The sequence below is a fragment of the Octopus bimaculoides genome, chromosome 7, assembly GCF_001194135.2.
Source record: "Octopus bimaculoides isolate UCB-OBI-ISO-001 chromosome 7, ASM119413v2, whole genome shotgun sequence".
In the NCBI taxonomy this organism is placed as follows: Eukaryota; Metazoa; Mollusca; class Cephalopoda; order Octopoda; family Octopodidae; genus Octopus; species Octopus bimaculoides.
In genome coordinates, this window is record NC_068987.1 from 96377200 (window position 1) to 96399048 (window position 21849).

General features: G+C 37.3%; 1 protein-coding gene across 2 annotated transcripts in view; it reads right to left on the reverse strand.

Moving 5' to 3' along the window:
• Positions 1 to 17939, reverse strand: part of LOC106868840 (putative ankyrin repeat protein RF_0381) — a 40156-nt gene extending 22217 nt beyond the window's left edge. Inside the window, exons 1-5 of one of the 2 annotated variants that reach the window (XM_014914273.2) lie at positions 17832 to 17939; positions 8012 to 8602; positions 5418 to 5564; positions 3397 to 3510; positions 857 to 991 (exon numbers count right to left, since the gene is read on the reverse strand). In XM_014914273.2, the coding sequence (XP_014769759.1) occupies positions 857 to 991; positions 3397 to 3510; positions 5418 to 5564; positions 8012 to 8602; positions 17832 to 17868 (1024 nt within the window). In that variant the 5' untranslated portion in view covers positions 17869 to 17939. Of the gene's footprint in view, positions 1 to 856; positions 992 to 3396; positions 3511 to 5417; positions 5565 to 8011; positions 8603 to 12032; positions 12093 to 17831 lie in introns of those variants that run through there. The other variant, XM_052969817.1, reaches the window with a different exon arrangement.
• Positions 17940 to 21849: the final 3910 nt, after the last annotated feature.

Sequence of the window (21849 nt, forward strand, 5' to 3'; positions counted from 1 at the left end):
ATAAAACTTATTTTGTTTGTCCTCGTCTCTAACTACGCATTTATACACTACATTTGTGGACAAACAAAGTCCACCAAGAGGACATAAAGAAGGGTCCCTACAATTACATAATTTTTTACGGCCACCCTTAGTCATTTCCAACATCATTAACCACCCTCAGAAATTTATTCTTATCAACCATTCCACTTATCTCATTCCCAGATTTAGGCATAATCCGAGGGAATGAAGGGCCCGTTCCACTATCGTCGTGTGGTTTACAGTTGGTTTTATTAGAAACAGGGTTTCCCTGAGACGGACATTCGCATAACTTTAACCTATTTATTTTATTCCTATTTAAAGAGGCAATAATGAATGCTAAATTTTTTTGAGTCGATGACCTAACGGTTTTATTCTGCAATTAACTTTATATATATATACACACATTTCTTTCAAACACTATAGTATGTACGTACAACAAGGGTGACTGAAATTCTGGCCTCCATGATAGTGGAGCGCTAAGAGCAGCTGACTGGCTTCCATGCCGGTGACACGTAAAAAGCATCATATGAGCGTGATCGTTACTGGCACATGGAAAAATATTCGAGTGCAGGTAGCACATAAAAACACTATTTGAGCATGGCCGCTGCCAGTACCGCCTGATTGGCTCTTGTGCCGGTGGCACGTAAAACACCCACTACACTCTCGGAGTGGTTGGCATTAGGAAGGGCATCCAGCTGTAGAAACACTGCCAGATCAGATTGGAGTCTGGTGCAGCTATCTGGTTCGCCAGTCCTCAGTCAAATCGTCCAACCGCGGACGTTAAACGATGATGATGATGATGATGATGATAGTAATACCGCTAAAGGAACATACTCACCAAAATCTCCGCCCATAGCACTCTGATAGAGTGGCCGAATTCCTGAGTTGTCAGCAAGATTAACATCACATTTCAGTTCAATGAACCTGTTCACTAATGACCGAGGGTTTTCTTGTTGGCCAAAATAAACTGTCACTGAAGTGTAATAGAGTGATTTTTATTAATAATATAAATAATGATAATAATGTTGCTTTTTAACACATGCATAAAACAATAAATTAGGGGAAGGGTATAACTGATTAATTGCCCCAGTACTTGGCTGGTATTTATTTTATTGATCTCAATAGAATAAAGGGCAAAGTTGATCTCAACAGCATTTGATTTTAAAATGTAAAAGTATATACCTAAAGGCATTTAGTCTGTCTCTCTATCATTTCAATTACTTTCAGGATAAACAGTAATAATTTCCAAAATAAACTTAAAGCCACAAATTATTGAGAAAGGAGTATAACTGATTGAATCAACTGCAGAAAATATCTATTTTTATTCACATCAAAGAGATGAAAAGCAAAAATAATTGTTTCTAACATAGACATAAGGCCAGGAATTTGGAGAAGGATGGTGGTGGGTAGTTGATGAAAAGCAATGTTGACCATAGTGGTATTTGGACACAGAACATAATAAAGGGCAGGAACAAATACCACAGGGTATTGAATTTTTTCAACACTAGCAATTCCACACATGATGAAAAGCAAAACTGATAGAATCAATACTGATGATTTCTTTAGACTAGGAAAAAGGTCAATTTGTATAAAGAAGGGACAGCATATTACTGGTACTTATTTAATTAACCCTATTTAAACTCAGAGGAAGCAATGCAAAAGGACATGACTTTATACAGCAAACCAGTCTGTTAAGCCCTCTTCTAGTTCTACACTTTTAATGACTTGATAATAATAGTTTCTTATATTGAGAGATGGTAAAATAAAGGTACTTATCTAAATATTGTAAGGCATTTAATTTATTTCTACAGTTTCAGTCACTAACTGAAGAAACAATAATATTTTCATTGGCTCTCAGTGCTGGTGGCACGTAAAAAGCACCATCCGAATGTGGTCGATGCCAGCCCCTCCGCCCCACTAGCTCCTGTGCCAGTGGCACATAAAAAGCACCATTCGAATGTAGCCGATGCCAGTGCTCCCTGACTGGCTCCAATACCGGTGGTACATAAAAAGCACCCACTACACTCTCAGAGTGGTTTGCGTTAGGAAGGGCATCCAGCTGTAGAAACATTGCCAGATCAGATTAGAGCCTGGTGCGGCCTCCTGGCTTGCCAATCCCCAGTCAAACCATCCAACCCATGCCAGCATGGAAAATGGACATTAAACGATGATGATGATGATGCTGATATTCACCTAAGGCCACAATATATTTCATGAGTGCTCTGTGAAGTACTCTTCATCCAACTCATAAGCAACCTTCATTTTCTGTTGGCCTGCCTATAGTCCCACTACACTTCTAATATGCCCATGGAATTTCTATGTATTCTTTTTTGGCATATCAACCAAGGCTACTTCACAGATGGTGGCAAAGTGCTGTCTTCTTTTCTGCTATGGCTATTATCTTGGTTGAGTTTACTTTGAAGCATATCAACTCAAAGCTTTGCTTCCATGTTCGAAATTTCTAAATCTATAAGAACTAGGTCATTGGCATACAGAAGTTACAACAAACAGCCAGCCTTAGACTTCTTTGTTATGGCATGGAGAGCTAAAATGAATAGATAGATGCTAAGAACTGAATCTTCATGGACACTGACCTACAAATCAAATTCTTTACTGAACTCACTGCTAACTTTCATATTGTTAGCAGTGTCTATACATAGCTTGCAGAGTTCTAACAAGCCATTCATCTATACCTAGTCTTCAAACTATATTACAAAATGTGGTATTAGGTCAAAGGCCTTCTCCTGATTAGTGAATGTTATGTATTTGGGGGGAGGGGGAGTACTGGCATGTGTAGGTACAGTCAGGGCTATGTGGTTAAAGAACAAGTCTGATTTTCTGGAGACAAGAAAATAGCTATGAACAAAACATTTCTTCCTCAATACACATCATCAGCACAGCAGTTGTCCTACCTTGACTCCAACACAAATGAAACTGAGAAACATACAATCATTTACAAAGAGTAGAAAAGATACACACACATATTAAGTGGTTTGTGATAGGAAGAAAGGGCATCCCATTGTTAAAACGATGCCAAAAGAAAAAACAGGACATATTAAACAACAGTTTAATGTATGCCAACATTAAACTGTTGTTAAACAGTTAATAACAAGAGCCAAGAAACTGTGAGACCCATCCAACTGATGCCAGCATAGTAAAATGGACATAAAACAATCATAATGATATGCTTCCATGCTGGCATGGGTGATATGGTTTGACAGGAGCCAGCCAGGCAGAAACCTACACAAAACAGTCACAGATGTCTGGTGCAGGCTTCTGCCTGGCCGGCTCCTGTCAAACCATCCCACCCATGCCAGCATGGAAGGTGGACATTAAATGATGTTATACATATATGAGGGTATTGAGATTTCTACTTACATTGGCTGATTGCTACAAGGATCGGACTGGCTCCCTGGCGGTCACACATGTTGACATTACATCCATAATCTAGCAGACACATTGCAACGTCTATATGATTCTTCCTAATGGCTTCTGCAAAGATAATTAAACATGTGACCTTAAATAACAGAAAATAAAACACACAATATGCAGTATCTATCATCATTGCTGCCACCACCATCATCATCATTTAACATCTGTTTTCCATGTTGGCATGGGTTGGACAGTTTGACAGGAGTTGGCCAGCTGAAGAGCTGCCCAAGCTTCATGTCAGTTTTGACATGGTTTCTACAGCTGGATACCCTTCCTAACGCCAACCATGTAATGAATACGCATCTACTACTGATTTCTAGCATTCACTCTGGACATAGAGGGATTGGAAGAGCATGGATAGTCGATTGACTCAATGGCTGATTTTGCTGCTGACCTTGGAGGGATGGAAAGTAATGGTAACTTCAACATGATCGGAATTCAAAACAATGAGAAACATAACTGAATGGCATCTGGCATTGAATTCAGCACTTTAATATCACTGCCATTCCACTGCCCTACACTGTGGTTAAGAAGTTCACTTTGGAACCATGCAGACTGGGGTCTCACAGAGAGGACACTGTTGGCTGGTGTCTTGTTCTATAACCAATGGTTGACCAATACCTTTAAAGTGAAACTGGTAAGCAGAAACTGAAGAAGCCCGCTGTACACACACATCTCTCTCTCTGGCCAGGTAACCATGTACCTCCTCTACAGCAAGACACCTATTTCTGCTACTCTGTCTCTGCCACACTCTAACCTTTCATCATCTGACACAAGATCACTTCCTCTAATTCTCCCTCCCCTTTCAAAAATTCCTTGTCTAGCAAGTTACTTGGTGACCCTGCCTGTGCTGGTGCCACATAAAAAGCATCCAGTCCAAACTGTGAAGTGGTAGGCATTTAGAAAGGCATCCAGCTGTAAAAACCATGCCAAAACTGACCTCACCAGTGCTGGTGCCACGTAAAAAGCACTCAGTCCACTCTATGGGGTGGTTGGTTTTAGGAAGAGCATCCAGCCATAGAAACCATGCCAAAGCAGACATAGAAGCCTGGTGTTTTTTCTGCCTGACTGACTCCTGTCAAACCATCAAACTCATGCATGCATAAAAGGCAGACATTAAACTATGATGATGTTGATATTGATGATATATACATATATATCATGAGCTTCTTTCAGGTACCATCTGCCAAATTTGTTACAAGGCTTTGGGTCAGCCCAGGGCGATAGTAGAAGACACTTGACCAAGGTATTATGCAATGAAAATGAACCCAGAACCATGAGGTTGGGAAGCAAAATTTCTTACCACACAGTGCTTATGTTTGCTGAGAGTGATGTAAATGTTGGATAAATTGACTGAAATTGTGTTTTATTTTTTCCATTTATTACTTTCAAAAAATGTTGAAAAATATGTAACTCAAAAAGACAGAAGTTGAGGTATGCCTGTAAATGTATGTCTGCACGTTTGTGTATGCATGAATGAGTTCATATTTCCCCTTGTTTTCATGTGCATTCGCTGGATGTAAACAAAAGGCTCACTCAAATGCTGTCATAGCCTTCCATTCTTCAGCATAACCATGTCTGGGTAATACACAGTTTGACAGACTGGAGGTTATTACTTTACTTGGAAATAGGTGAGGTTTGGCATCCAGCCACAGAAAACTCCACCTCAACATAGTCTTGTCTGATCTATGCAAACATGGAAAAGTAGATGTTAAAACGATGATGATGGTGATGATGATGACGATGATAACACAAATTACAGCAACATAGAGCAATGTATTCTGCCCTAAAATGATAATCTTACAGTAGATTTCAGCTCAATATTTATGAGCAGAAAGTCCAATAACATATGACATCTCACATCTGCAATAAATAAATAAATAAATGTATGTGTGTGTGTGTGTGTGTGTGTGTGTGTGAGTGAGAGAGAGAGAGAGAGAGATTCTAATAAAATGGTGTAAACTTACCAGTCAAACATGTGAGTTTCTTGACAGTCTTAATATCGGCGTCAGAACCTGATGACAATAACAGTTTTACAACATCTCGGTAACCCTCAGACACAGCATAAAACAGAGCTGTACAGCCATAGCGGTCCCTTCGGTTAATATCTGCTCCTGTAACAGTCAAATCATAACCAGCAATAATGATTTCTCCTAGACTAGCACAAAGTTTTAAAGGACAAGTAGTCAATACAATCAAATCTCAGTATATAATTGGAAATTATCATATTTTCTCATGTATAAGTTGCACTATTTTATACTTGATTTTTGACTGGCAAAAAAAAAAAAACAAGGTAGATACGAAACCTAAAAACAGAAAACATTTTGTGCCAAGATTTAATATTAAATTAGGGATACAACTTATACATAAATATGTTAATTCCCCAACAACTAGAAGGATGAAAAAGAAAGCCAATCCTAACAGATTTTAAAATTCAAAATGTAAAGTTGCATAGTTTAATACTACATTTCTGCTGATCTCCATTAAAAGGAATTTTGACTAAAATATTGTCTATGATCAATAAGTTTTCAATTCTCCATACAATACTCAACTATGTCTTTGGAATTCATTTTCCATTATTTGTTTTCTCCAACTAATTAACCTACAAAAATCTCAAATAGTTTATTAAGAACTGCCACAATCAAAAGTTTGTCTGATGTTGCTGAAAAGTGTTTAATGTAGATGTGAGTGAAGAGAAATGACCAATGGACCTAGTCATGGATTCCATTGGTTATTTACAGGAATATAAGGAAGACGAGAACTGGTTCCTTCGTCAGTCAGAGTGGCCTAGTGGGCTTATAACACAGACCTAGGAACACAAGTTCACAAAAAGAATAACCCAGGTTCAAGTCCTGCTGGAGACAGGATTTTGGAAAGCAGCAGGAGGACACCTAAGAGTCATGACCTGGGTGGGCTTGGCTCCCGTAGAGTGTCAGGTATAAGGACCAAAACACTTATCGGATGGGAGTTCTTTTTCTGAAGATCTCACCTGTTGTGTGCTTACCTTGTGGTGAGTTACTGTTATTTGTTTTAAGAAAAGACCATAGGCATCACTCTATTTTTGAACTCACAGAATACAAAAAGCTCCAGTTACTTCTGAATGAGTATAGATCTATAACAAAGAAATAGCTAATCCAATGTGAGTGAGACCAGGCATCCAGCTGTAGCATTCTCACTTCACGGTTAAATGGATGGATATCTAACTATAGTACTGTTATTTTGCTGATGAGTAGACAAGTGCTTATGACCAATAAGCACAAATAATGGCTACAGTATTTAGGTTTAAACCATATGGCTATTGGTTCAATACTTTTCATGTACACACATATCATCATCATCAACAGCAAGCTAATGAGGACACCTCTATGCAATTACTCAACCTACCAGAAATAGAAACCTAGCACTCCCAAAAAACACTAACATCTCACTCTCTCTTTGAAAAAAATAAAAGAAAAGACACGTTAGACAGTGCAGTCCTGCATACGATAGACAGTGCATACCCTGTACGTGAAAGTGAAGGACATGGCTGGAGTGTCTTTGATTATATGTTTGCTCAATAAAGAATGACTTGGGGTTAAACAAAAGGCAGCAACATCAACAACATAATCATCAGACAGACTGGGGTATGCAAAGGAATATCTTACCTAAGAGGTACCACAATGAGTACAGCAATAAAATTCATACACTTAACAACGTGGTCAATAGTAAATTACATTGACCTTTCAGTCAAATCAATGTAATATAAGGTCATCATCTAAATGCCACCCTCCCTAAACCCAAAGAAACTTTTAAGGGCAATTTACATGAGATGAGGTGGATAAATGATAATACTCTTACTATATATGTTACCAGCCTAAAACAGGTTACATTCCCAAATGACTAGCGACCTGTTTCTAATGATAGTTAAATGAAATGAGACACTGTAGAATAGAGAACTCTGCCATAAAATACATTCTGCTTGCAGTGGGTTTGAACTCATAACCTCTATGTAGGTTATCCACTTGGCTGTTACCTTATCCACTTGGCTATTACACCTCTATCCAAATCAAATTGCTTTAGTGACAACCAAAAAAACATAAGCAATGCAAGAAATACAAAAAGTAAACCACTATGAAACAGTATAATAGTTGTAATAGCAAGGTTTTGAACTCTAGACCAAGGGGCCAGCAGAGTAATATATACCTTCAGTGTTAGCCAAAAGCAAAAACAAAAAAACCCACAAAAAGTGAAACATTTGGAAGCAAAGTATAGTTGCTGCACTAGCAAAATTTAAACTCTTATTCAAGGGGCCAGTTGTATAAACACCTTAACTTTATAGTCAACATGTTTCAGTATTAATCAAAAACCCATGACAAAAAAGAAACAAAAAGTGAAATATAGAGTACTGTGGGGGTCAAACAGCTCATAACCTTAATTTCCTATTGAATATGTTTCATTTATTCATCAAAAATCAAACTGAGCTAACTCCTGTTAACCAGGAGTTGGTTCAATATATAACCTTGTCATATATAAAATATAAGCTTGTCAGATGTTCCTGCAGTCTTCTAACTGAAAAACATACCTCCAATGAGAAGGCGACCCACAATATCAAGATATCCGCAGCCAGTCGCTATCATCAATGCTGTAATCATCTGGAAATTATGAGCATCAACAAGGCAGTTGTGATTCAACAAAAGATCAACCATCTGGAGGTTGTTCGTTCGAACTGCTGTCATCAATGGTGTTTCCACCTGGTCATTTGGGATATCCACATCGCAACCATTGTTGAGCAGCATGCTAGCTACTTGCACAAAACCATTCAAGACAGCCGAGTGTAGAGGAGTAGCACCATGCTCATTGCGACTGTCTATGTCTGCAGAGTTCATGATGAGCACTTCAGCTACTTTGATATAACCTTTCTGACAGGCTATGTTCAGTAAGTTGTTAAGACCCTGGTTACAGCGGTTGACATCTGCTCCTTTCTGAAGAAGTGCACAACAGATCTGGACATGACCCAGTTCAACGGCCACCTCAAGTGGAGTTTTTCTACGATAAGGGAAGTTTATATCAAGGACGGAGTTACAGAGATTGAAGACACTGTTCAGGTCATTGCTTTCAATAGCATCAATCAACTGTCGGATCTGCTGTCTTTTCTGGCGCCTCAAGCGATAATCTGTAAATAAACAAAAAAAAAAAAAAGAATTAATGCAATGGACAAGGTGGTAAAATGTTGTTAATAATAGTTTCTCACTTTGATACAAGTTTATATGTTTAAAAGAGAATATTATAGATCACTCAGTCAAAACCCATATTATAAGTGGTATATATCTTATTAAACCTGGATGAATAAAAGGCAAAGGCACAAGGCCTGAAATTTGTGGGGAAGGGACTAGTCGATTACATCGACCCCAGTGTTTCACTGATACTTAATTCATCAACCCTGAAAGTACGAAAGGCAAAGTCGACCTTGGCAGAATCTGAACTCAGAATGTACTGACAGGCGAAATACTGCTAAGCTTTTCATCCAGCACACTAATGATTCTGCCAACTCACCGTCCTCCTAACTGAAATAATGACAATAGTAATGATATAATCAGGTCAAGTTTAATCTGTTACTGGTACCATGTAACCCAACAGAATCTGTTTCGTAGTCATGGACAACTCCCCCTTCAGTTTATTGTATGAGAAGAGTGTGTAAGCAGCTAGCAATCAAAAATAAAACATGTCACAATGAATGAAAGACTCTCACAGAGAAGCCAAAGACCAACCATACCACACACGTATGGTTGGATGATAACTAGGAAACATGCAGGTGGGGAAGGTTACATTTTTTTGATTGTTGTATACCTATGTCCACCTTAAGTCATGAATTTCGAATGGAACCTAAGCACAAGGCAACAAATTTTAGAGTAAGGAAACAGTTGATTATATCAGCCTCACTACTTGATTGATGCCTTATTCTATTGACCCCCACCATCCCCACCCTTCCAATAAGATGAAAGACAAACTGAACACCATAGAAACATGAATTCAGAATATAGACTAAATTATATTAAACATTATCTTAAATTATATTAAGCATTATCAGTTGCTCTAATAATAATATAGTAGTACCTCAGTTTTCGAACAAGTCTGATCACGAATAAATCATGCTTTATCTCCTGTCTTTCTCATATTCATTTAATACAGTAGTAATTCAGTTTACGAATGCCTCTGATCACAAATAAATTGTGCTTCATATATATCTATATCAATATATATATATATAAAGCATGATTTATTCATGAGTTGTTCGAAAACCAAGGTACTACTGTACTTTCTACTATAGGTGCAAGGCTTGAAATTTTGGTGGGAAGGGGTTAGACAATTACAGTGACCCCAATGTTCAAATGGTACAAAATTTATCAACACCAAAAGGATGAAAAGCAATGTCAACCTCGGTGGAATTTGAACTCAGCACATAAAGACAAATGATATGCTGCTAAGCATTGTATCCAGCATTTTAATGATTTTGTCAGCTTGCTGCTTATAATTATTCTGCTAATAATAATAATGATTTCTTTTATTAGCCACAGTGGCATAGGTGAGGAGAGGATCATATGGACAGCCTACAATCTGCATTAGGGTTTACATAAAAGATGAAGGGAAAGAAATGGAAAAGATAGTGAAATGTGAACGTAGTATACAAAGTATGTGATAACAAGAATAAGGCAGTTCTCATGAAACAAGAGAAACTCCAACTAGGGCCAATCAAGGAACTCCACAAATCCAATATTACTCTGACCACCAAAGGCATGAGCCCTTGCCCAACTGCTGTTCTCCAATCTACAGGCACATGCTTAGAGTAGGTCCATCCACCCTAACAATTTTTGCCATGGTCAACCATTTTTTCACAAATCCAATGGGAGGTAGCACTTCCCTCTCTACCCTCATTTTCCTTTCCAAGTTGAAAATTTAAAAAGTTAACAAGGGCTTGACCAAAGAGGTAAGTGTCTTTCCTCAATCTTTTCAGCTTTGCTACAACACAACCACCTTCACCATAGTCACAAAACACTATCTGTTCTGTCTTGTTAAAGATAGGTGGTGGGGCAATCTTTATGATGAATTTGGCCAATAGCAACTGTTTAAAATAACTCTACAAGTCAGCAATGTTTGGATACTGTACAAGTGTGTGCAATATAGTCTCATTGCTCTCAGACAGTCCTGCCTGGTGGTGCTTCTATGCCTGTAAGGTTTATCTTGAACTGACGGTGCTCTTCAGTAGCACTGTCAGGTCAGGGATTTCTTGAAGTTATCCACGGTAGGTCAGCTAGTTCATCCTTGTTGACACCTAGAGTTTCCTGAAGAGCATCATCTCTCTTACCCACCACTAGATTTCTATATACTGCAAATGTAGAGGGTGGTGAGCACCTGATGATATTCCAAGTAGGAACCAGGTCTTTTCTTGACCCAGGACTGCAGCTCTAGCAAAGAGATGAGCTGCAGAAAGACATTTCTTACAAGTGGAGACCACACCAGCTCGTTGTCCAGGAACAACTGCGAGTGGTTTAACTGCTGCATTGTGTTTGCATACCAGCAGCCAAAGCATGCCAAGTCCTCCTTTTTAATTCTATCAACTATAGTAACAAGGCCTGAAATTTTCTGAGATGGAATTAGTCCTGTGCATCCACCCCAGTGCTCTGCTGGTACTCATTTTATTGACCTCAAAAGAATGAAAAGCAAAGCTGACCTCAGTGACATATGAACTCAGAATGTAAAACTGGAAGAAACACTGCTAAACATTTTGTCCAGCATGGTAACAATTCTGCCAGCTCACCACCTCAATAACTATAATAATAATCCTTTCTACTATAGGCACAAGGCCTGAAATTTTGGGGAAGGGGACCAGTCAATTAGATCGACCTCAGTATGCAATTGGTACTTAATTTATTGACCCCCAAAAGGATGACAGGCAAAGTTGACCTTGGTGGAATTTGAACTCAGAACAAAGATAGATGAAATACCACTAAGCATTTCGTCCGGCATGCTAATGATTCTGCCAGCTCACCACCTTAATAACTATAATAATAATACTGAAATTTATCTGCGTGTATACCTTGCACACAGATAAATATTTTCGCAAATTATAGTGTGGCTTCCAATGCGTTGCTTACCCATGCTTTTTAAATGAACTGAATTAAGCTTTGCAAGTGTTTGACTAAACTTGCTTCTCAGGGAATCTGTAAGTTCGATTTTTAAAAAATTGGTTTTTTTTTCAAGTATCACCATTATAGGTATTTATACTCTGGTGAAATTAAAAAATCAACTCATAAATAAATGAAGCTCTTGAATCCACCACTGTACATACACACACGTGTGCACACACAACGCACGCACGCAGAGTCACATATCTATGTATGTATTTATACTAATTTATAATTATATATTATATTGAAGGATGTGAATAAACCAACACACTAGAAACAGACGCCATGTATGTTTGAAGGTAATCAAACGAAATTTTCATCATTTTGAGCCACCCACCCAATGAGTGAAAATCCATTTAGCTGTTTTCCAGGAATTTTGCAAACACACAGAAAAACAAAGACAAGTGGTTACGATACCTTGCTTTCGCTTACGCATGCAGGGTAATAATAATAATAGCTGCTACAATTATGTCTGTTAAAGAAAAAAAAAAACTCCTTTCTAATGAAAGAAAATGCTTTAAGTAGACATACGGAGGATATAAATAAATAATAATTATTAATGTGAAAAAAAAACACATTCCATGAATTTCCTTCAGACCGTAATTATTTCCACCTTTAATGAAATGTCTCACTTCATAAAATATTCAATTAATAAATTATAGATTATATCATGCTGATAATTTCTAAAAAGAATAAAATAATGCTATACATGATTACCAACAAACATTTTAAAAACTTCTTAAATAAATGACAAAAAAAAAAAAAAATTGTGTAAATTCTATGCATCTTTTTCTGTAAAACTTTTAAATTTCAGTTTCTGCTCTCATATAATTGTAGCAGCTGAGGAAATAGTGCCACACTAAGGATGAAAGAAGGACAGCTAAAAAAAGCTTTAAAAGATGAGTTGTGGGAAAGGCTTTTTAAGTATACATTGGATGTAGGGGCATAGACATTGACAATATGTTTTCAGGATCTCATTTTTGCTGAGATGGTCAGGTTTTCTCAAACAAGGTCAACTGCCAATCATCTCAGTTCTTTGTCATTTTCTCAATGAGGTTCAACATCTTGATATCGGCCTTCACTACTTCATCCATGTTCTTTAGGTTTGCCTTTTCTATAAGTTCCATCCACATTTAGTAATTGGTACTTCTTTATACAGCTGTCCTCATCCATATGCATCATTTGACCATACCAGCAGTCTTTGCTCTTACACACATCTACATCTGATACCTCTTATGCACAATTTTTTCTCAACACATTTGCACTTCGTTATACATGCACACTGACATTGCACATCTAGCAGAATCTTCTAGTTTCATATTTTCTAGTTTTCACATGTCCTCTGCATTCACAGCCCACATTTCACCATCATGTAACATTGCTGTTCATGCACTCACTTTAAACAATCTAACTTTCACTGAGACAAGCCCCATGTTACCAATAGAGGTAATAGCTCTCCAAACTTTTACAGCTGGTTCATGTTTAAGCAATTATAATTTCAGAATATTCGTCTTCCACAGCTAATTAGATCAACTAGGTAACAGAAATTATCAACTATCTCTAAGGATCCTCCTGAACATTCATAAAAGATTTATATCCCATGTGTGTGCAGAGTTCACTTTCTGTGTTAATCTTCTTGCGGTTTCTCTGCAAATTTTATGTGTCCATAGCTTGCACTGAGTACACAACACGGAATTACTACTTAGATCTTTCCTACACACTTTGGTCTTTGTTAAGTTAACTCTAAGACCCTCTGATTCTATGCCTTGCTTCCACTATTATAGATTCAAATATAAGAACAAGGTCATCAGAATAAAGGAGCTCTCATGGGCAACCAGTCTTAAATTTCTGTTATGGCCTGGAGGACTATCAGAGAGGGCTGAGAACCGAGCCCTAGTAATCTCCTACCTGCACACTAAATTCATTGCTATACTTATAGGTGATTCTCACCGTACTGACAGCATCTCTGTACATGGCTCTTGGATGGCTCTCACCAGACATTCATCTCTCCCTGGCTTCCACAACAACCACCAGATGAGAAGTGAGGGACCCTGACAAAGACTTACTGCATGTCAACAAATGCCAAGTACAGGATTTATTTTTGGTTAAATTCTTCTCCTGCAGTTGCCTTAGTGGGAAAATAGCACAAGTAATGTTTATGACCTGCTCCAGCAATTTCATACCTCTATAGTTAATTCTGAGGCATCACCTTTACCTATTCATATATATATATATATATACATACAAGGTGCAGTGAATATATTGTCGTCTAAATTATGCAAAAATGAAAATAACACTGACATCTCATTTTAACAGATATATTTACCAAAATTACATAAAAATATTTTAAAATACTAAAGAGTAAATTTATTCAATAAAATTGCCATTGGCTTCAACCACAGCCTCCAGACGACTTTGGAATCTCCTGCAACTCTTCTGGATGGTCTCCTTCTTTAAGTTGGTGAATGCTACCATAATCCTTGCCTTCAGTTCATTTTTGGTGTTACAAGGAGATTTGTTGGTCTCTCACTCAACTGCACCCCACACATAATAATCAAGGAGGTTGCAGTCTGGGGAGTTAGGTGACCAGATGCTAAGGGTGGCGTTGTCGCAGAAATTGTCTGACAGCCATGACTGGGTTCTCTTGCTTGTATGGCATGGTGCAGAGTCCTGTTGCCAGACATAGGGTCTTCCAGCAGCCACCCTCTTGACCCAGGGCATCACAGGCACTTGATGTAGGCTTCCGTGTTAAGTCTGAGACTGTGTGGGAATATGAATGGAGGCATAATGTCACCATCAATAGTGATCACTCCAAACACCATGATGTTGACTGGATGTTTGATTTTTTATCACTCTCGGTACATGTTTTGGGGACATGGCAAGCCAACAGGTGTGTGTTCACTATTTATTTGTATTTGGAACTTTCAGCATGAATGCCAAACAATACAGCATGTTGTTTCCAAATTTCTGGCAGATTGAATTGCATCATGGTGCTATTTTTCTCACAGACAGTACTCAACTGACCCTACTATGCTGTATTCGACAAAATAAAAAATATAAAATGGCAACAATTTACCCATTACATCCTGTATATATATGCATATATATATATATATATATATATATATATGAGTACTTGTATATACACATGTATACATAGATGTCCACACACATATGTGTATATATATATACATATATATATATACACACACATACATACATGTATATGCATTCATATCATATGGAATAATAGCAATTTATTCTTAGTGACTCTAGTTGCCAACTGTGAGCTATACAGAAACTTTCAGTTTATCGAATTTCCTTGTATATATGCACACATAAGTTCATATCTATATGTAAGTATATGCGCATATATATATATATATATATACACAAGTATGGACATATATACACATACCTATGCACGCATATCTATTTTTCAGTCATTTGACAGCAGGTGCTGGGACGCCCCCAGTTGCTCATGTTATTTTTAAGCCTGGTACTTATCAGTCTTTTTTGCTCGACTGCTAAGTTACTGAGACATACACAAACCAACACCAGTTGTCAAGTAATGGGAAATGACAAACAGAAAGGCGCACGTGCACACATGGACACACGTGATGGGCTTCCTCACAGTTTCCATCTACTCACAAGGCAATGGCTGACCTCAAGGATTATTAAGTTGAAGGCACTTGCCCAAGGTGACATACATTCTGTCTTCGTGTGTGCTCTTGCTCTGCTTATTCCATTCTCAGAGAATGGAATATGCAGAGCATGTGTTTGTTTGGCAACAAAAAAAAATATGACCATACCAAAATACAATATATATATATAATTTCCATTTCCCCCTCAAGACACCCACCATCTCTCAAACTGAAGTTCTTCCTTAATACCACTAATATTTCCCACTTCCTAGAACCATTTCAATTGATATCCACCCCTCATCATTTATACTGTCCTCTCCATCAACATTTTGCACTGATTAGCTCATCTAATCCTCCAGATTATCTCTTCTCCACCACTGTATGTCTCTCACTGTACCCTTGCACTACATTTTCCTCTCCAGCCCACTACATTCTTGCAACACATCCAACCACATCTCTATCTCTCTCTCATATCCTTTCTATGTTTACTTATCATCATGACTATTCTATAGCTCTTCACTCCTATGCAATATTTGTCACTTCCTACCTTTATCCACAATTCATATCTACCCCTCAACCCTATCCAATCTTTATAATTGTTACCTACTCTTCCCTACCTCCCCTAAATTTGCTCTTCATAAATTATATTCACTCTTTACCCATTCCCCATCTCTCAATCTCCCATCAAACTTGCAACCTCAGCCCACAGTTCTAGTTCTATCCAACTCACATCTGCTTACTTCATACCTTGAAGGTCCACCCAGATAATTCACCCCAACTATTTTTTATCTCCGCCCAGCTTCATGCAGATCACCATCACCTGCTCTTCAAAAATATGAGTAGCCACATAGTTACTCTACAACTGGAAAGCTTTCTGCTGTTTTTTTTTTTTTACTTTCTCTCTTATAGGCGCAGGAGTGGCTTTGTGGTAAGTAGCTTGCTTACCAACCACATTGTTCCGGGTTCAGTCCTACTGCGTGGCACCTTGGGCAAGTGTCTTCTATAGCCTCGGGCCGACCAAAGCCTTGTGAGTGAATTTGGTAGACGGAAACTGAAAGAATTCCGTCGTATGCAGCTCTGAGCTGAAACTTTGAAATGAAAAAAAAAAAAAAAAAAAAAAAAAATATGTGTGCTAGTGTGTCTATGTTTGTCCCCCCACCATCGCTTGACATCCGATGCTAGTGCGTTTAGGTCCCCGTAACTTACCGGTTCGGCAAAAAGAGACCAATAGAATAAGTACTAGGCTTACAGAGAATAAGTCCTGGGGTCGATTTTCTCGACTAAAGGCGGTGCTCCAGCATGGCCGCAGTCAAATGACTGAAACAAATAAAAAGAGTATACCTTAACCCCCATATCAAGCATACAAGTGCCTCACTTGGAGTTCATAGTCATGCAGGCTGCATGGCCACTCCTCTAAAGTTATGGTGGCATGAAAAATCACCCAGTATACACTTTAAGAGGTTGGCATTAAAAAGGGCATCATGCTGTAAAAGCCATGCCATAAGAGAGGGGAACACAATACTGTTGCTGGAACCATTGGATCCTGGACAGTTCAACGCATACCAGCATGGAACAGGAACAATAAACGATGATATATGTATACATATGCACAAATGTACATACGTAATATATATGCATATATGTATGCATACACACATTCATAACGACACACATATACATGCATATATACATATACTTAAACATGCATGTATACATACAAATATGCATGCATATGCACATACGTATGCATATATGTATACATATTTACGCATAATTGTAAATATAATGTGCATGTGTTCGTGCATAAATATGAATACATGCACACATATATAAATACATACACATTTATATGTATATACATATGCATATATATATATACATGCATATATGTGCACACTCAGGTGCACATACGTACATAAATACATGTGCATATATATATACACATATGCACACATCTGTATAGATATATGTGCATAAATACATATCTATGTGCATATATATATATAAATGTGCATATAGGTTTGTTTGTATGTATATATACCACACATAATTATATATACATTAATATAAACACATACTATTGCGATTTGTTTGATTCGTTTTTGTTATTTTTGTTTTTATAAGTACGTGTGCAAACAAGCGATCCAAATTATATATATATATTTATATATATATATATATATGTGTGTGTGTGTTGTACTTGTAAATCTTTGGTCTTGTACAGAATATTTTCTCAAGACAAAATACATATTACATTCATGTATATATTCTATTTTTATATATACACACATATGCAATAATATATGAAATAAATGTGAGCTCAGTTTTTATATACTAAAAATATCCCTGTATTCGTCTGGTTTTATATGCTAACCTCGTTAACATAAAATGGTATATATACATACATATATATCAAAATATATTTTTGCGTGTCTTTTGAGCCTATTTACACATATAATCACCATTTGTATATGATCATAATGAAATACAAAAGTGTTCCATTAAATCAATAAAAATATGAGATAAATTATTATTTATAGTAACAGGCAATTAACAAAAGATGCAAACTAGCCTTTTTTCTTGTTCGAAGCTCCGTTTGCTGTCGCCATCTTGCCGTCTGTAGACAAGTATTATTATGATGCTTGTGTGCAGCAGCAAGGAACTGCTTGGATGTGTGAGGACGCTGTATATTTTTTTGTTTGTCAAATAGATGTAGTTTTAAAAATAAATTTTTAAAAATTGATTTGTATTTAATATGTGATAATTACCTAATAATACCCGTAATAAATTTATTGGTTATTAATTTTTATCTAAAGTCAAAATCTTCATTATTATTATTATTATTTGTTATATTATGTTTATTTATATTTCTACTTTATATTGTTCTTCATAGTGGGATGGATGCGTTTTCTTGTAAACGAATAGTGTAGTCGGTTAGACCGTTCAACTGGTAACCAACGTGTAGGTAGTTCGAGCCCTACCCCAAGAAATTGTAATGACTCTTTTAATAAGATGGTCTCTTAATAATATCTGAAACATGTAAATTACAATTATGAACTAACAAATAAGAATACAATATATACGCATTTATTCTTCGGGATGTGGTATATCTGGGTAAACAGCGCATATCAACACAAAGCTATTAATTTTAATTATTAAATATAAAAAGTATATCATTTTCAATTCAATGGAAATATACAAATCTAATAAGTGAAATTTCCAGTAACTATTTTATTTGTTAGAAAGGCACAATTTCTCAACGTTTTCTAGATCAATACACATACTAGACGTAACGCAATTAAAAACCGACATGCTGAATTTAGTTCAATTCGTTTGTTCCTTCGCTTAGCGTCCGTTTTATTTTGTTGGCATGGGTTGGATGGGAATTTATTTGAAACCGCAGAGCAACTGGTTGTAATGTCAACAAGGAATGGAAACTTCGTATCATCTCGGCTAGAAAGTGACAAGCAACTCTGTGTAATGTCATCATTTACACACACGCGCGCGAACACAGACACACACACACACACACACACACATGAGAATATGAAATTCTTGGTAGGGTACAGAACAGTATATTAATGATGATGATGGTGATTCTTTCTAATTTTTGCACAAGGCCAGCAATTCGGCAGAATGTGAGGAAGCTGCAAAGGAATGCCACAAAGCATTTGGTCCAATATGTTCTGCCAGCTCACTGCCTTCCAATAATTATAATTCTTTCTGCTATGTGCAGAAATGAGCAATGAGTAGTGAGTTTCTATTTATATACAAGTTTAAAAGGTTTTCCCCAAGGAAAGAAATGAAACACTGCTTAACTTTCTACATCTTTGTGTCTGTATCAATTCTCGATGAAGCAACTGTTAAAAGTAAACTGATGTACTTAGCAATCACTGACCTGCAGAAAATCTTCAACAGAAAACCTTCATTAGTGGCCATTAAGATCAGTAGTCTCATTGGCAGGTTACCAGAAAAGGTAGACTTTGTATGTGGCAAATATACAGGAGCAATAATAGGACATAGATTTTATCAAAATCACAGGTGGGTATTTGCATAAAAGTATACAATCTGCCTTTCATTCTGAGAGAGAAACTTTTTGTTACCAACAGAGGTAATAACTTTTTGAACTTTCCATCTTGTTCTTATTCTGATAACTGCCATCATCATCATCATTTTATGTCCACATTTGCATGGATCAGAATTTGTTGAGGTAAATTTTCTAGCCGAATGCCCTTCCTGTTGCCAACACTCACCTGTTTGTTAGAAAGTAATATAAATATTTATGTATGTGTGTGTGTGTGTAAATGCACACACACACACATAATGGGCTATTTTCAGTTTCTGTCAACCAAATCTACTCACAAGGCTTTGGTTGGTCTAGGGCTATAGCAGAAGACACTTGCCTAAGGTGGCATGCAGTGGAACTAAACTCAAGCCCACATGGTTGGGAAGCCTATACTTTCAGGCAAAACTCCCTCCACTGCTAATTAGATCTCCTGAATAGCTTTATTACTTTATAGAAGAGATGACAAAGAACTAGAACATTCATTGGTATGTGGTGCTCAAGATGACCTGACCATCTTGGTGAAATTGAGATTCTGAAAGCAAAATATCTACATTCAGCCCCTCACTTAGTTCCGTTATCTAATCTTCCTTCCACCAGTTTGTTCTTTATCACTGATCTCACCATCACTTACCAGTTGCTGCATTCTGCTGCTGTAATTAAATGAGGGCAGAAATGCAAATTTTATCATCTTTTCTGTAATACCAGTTATCTTTCTTACTATCCAGAATATTCTCAGTTGACTTTCATCCTTCATTCTTATATTGTCTCTCTTCCTTCAGATTTTGCATTGATCACTCCACTCTTCTAAATTATTTCTCTCTCTCCCTTTCCACTGAACCACCTCCTATTGATTGGCCCATGTCACCATACATCTCTCTCTTTCTTTACTCTCCCATGCATTGTCTTTCTCTCCACTCATACTCTTACAGCCCACCCATCCACACATCACCTCTCTATCTTGCTACTCTTCACCTCCTTTTTACAGTCAGTCAGCACCTACTCCCAAACTCATATGTATCACTGATTACCCATTCACTGCAGTCACCCCTATATCTTTCCCAATCTTGTTATCTTCTCTCTCCTACTTACCATCCAACTTATATTTTATCATGGACAACCCCCTCCACTTTAACTCTTGTGCATCATTCAGTATATCTGTACCTCTACCCCATTTCTTACCATCCCTTGCTCTCAATACTGCCTTGTTATGGGTGTAAACATTGATAAGAAGTGGGTTCAGCATCCTGCCATGGTGGACATCAGTGAAGGAAACGTGTTGCAGTAAACAATTTAATCTTTCATCTTTTACTTATTTCAGTCAATTGTATGCAGCCATGCTGAGGCACTGCCTTGAATAGTTTTAGTCCCACAAATCAACTCCAATACTTATTTTAAAGTCTGGTACTTATTCTATCAGTGACTTTTGCTAAACTGCTAAGTTACAGAGACATAAACAAACCAACACTAGTTGTCAAGCAGTGGGAAGTGACAAACTCAAATCTCAAACACACATGCATATACGAGGAGGTGCTGAAAAGTTTCTGGTTTTAAGGGTGTCACAAAAGACCTAGTTGGAGGTCTAACCTTCTGAGTTCTTTTACAGGGCTTAGAAAAATTGAAGGACTGCTGCAATAATTTTGTGGATCTGAGAGGGGAAATATGCTGAATAAAATCATAATTATCTGATACTCTTGCATTTTCTTTTACCCAAAGCCAGGAACTTTACAGCATATGATATTTATATGTCATGTTTCCAGCGGTTTTTGTTGACCAAATTCACTCACAAGGCATTAGTCAACCTAGGGCTATAGTAAAAGACACTTGCCTAAGGTGCCACACAGTGGGATTGGACCTGAAAGCAAGTGGCTGCAAAGCAAGCTTCTTAACCACACAGCCATGCTTCCACTCCATGCAATAATTTTCTACAGATTTCAGTGTCAGATACTGGGCCCACTTCCAAAACATTTAAGACATCAAAGTGGGTTAAAAGCTTTGTTTGGCTGCTTCTGCCCATTTGAAAGCCACACTGATTGGGATTTAGGTGTTTGTTGCTCTTAGGGATCAGTTATTTTTGATCTCACTAATCTTTCAAATACATAAAGGTATGAAAAGTGAGACAGGTTTGTGGATAACCACAAATATTTTTCAAAAAATAGGCTGACAGATTAGAATAGAAAATGTCTGAGTATACTCTCTGTATCTGGAGTTTTTCTCAAGAGATTAGATTGAACAGACACACATTAGTGTTGTACTTCTTCAGGACACTAACATAATCATGACTGGCTGATTAGTGTTTATTTATTTATTTTTTTGTTGCTATGACATCTGGTGTTATGACCTGGTCCAGTAATTTGATACCTCTGTAGATATTAAACACACACACACACACACACGAGGGGGTGCTGAAAAGTTCTTGGATTTAAGTGTATCATGAAAGATCTGGTTGGCGGCCCAACATTCCAAGTTCTTTTACAAGGCTTACAAAAACTGAAGGACCACTGCAATAAGTGTGTGAACCTGAGAG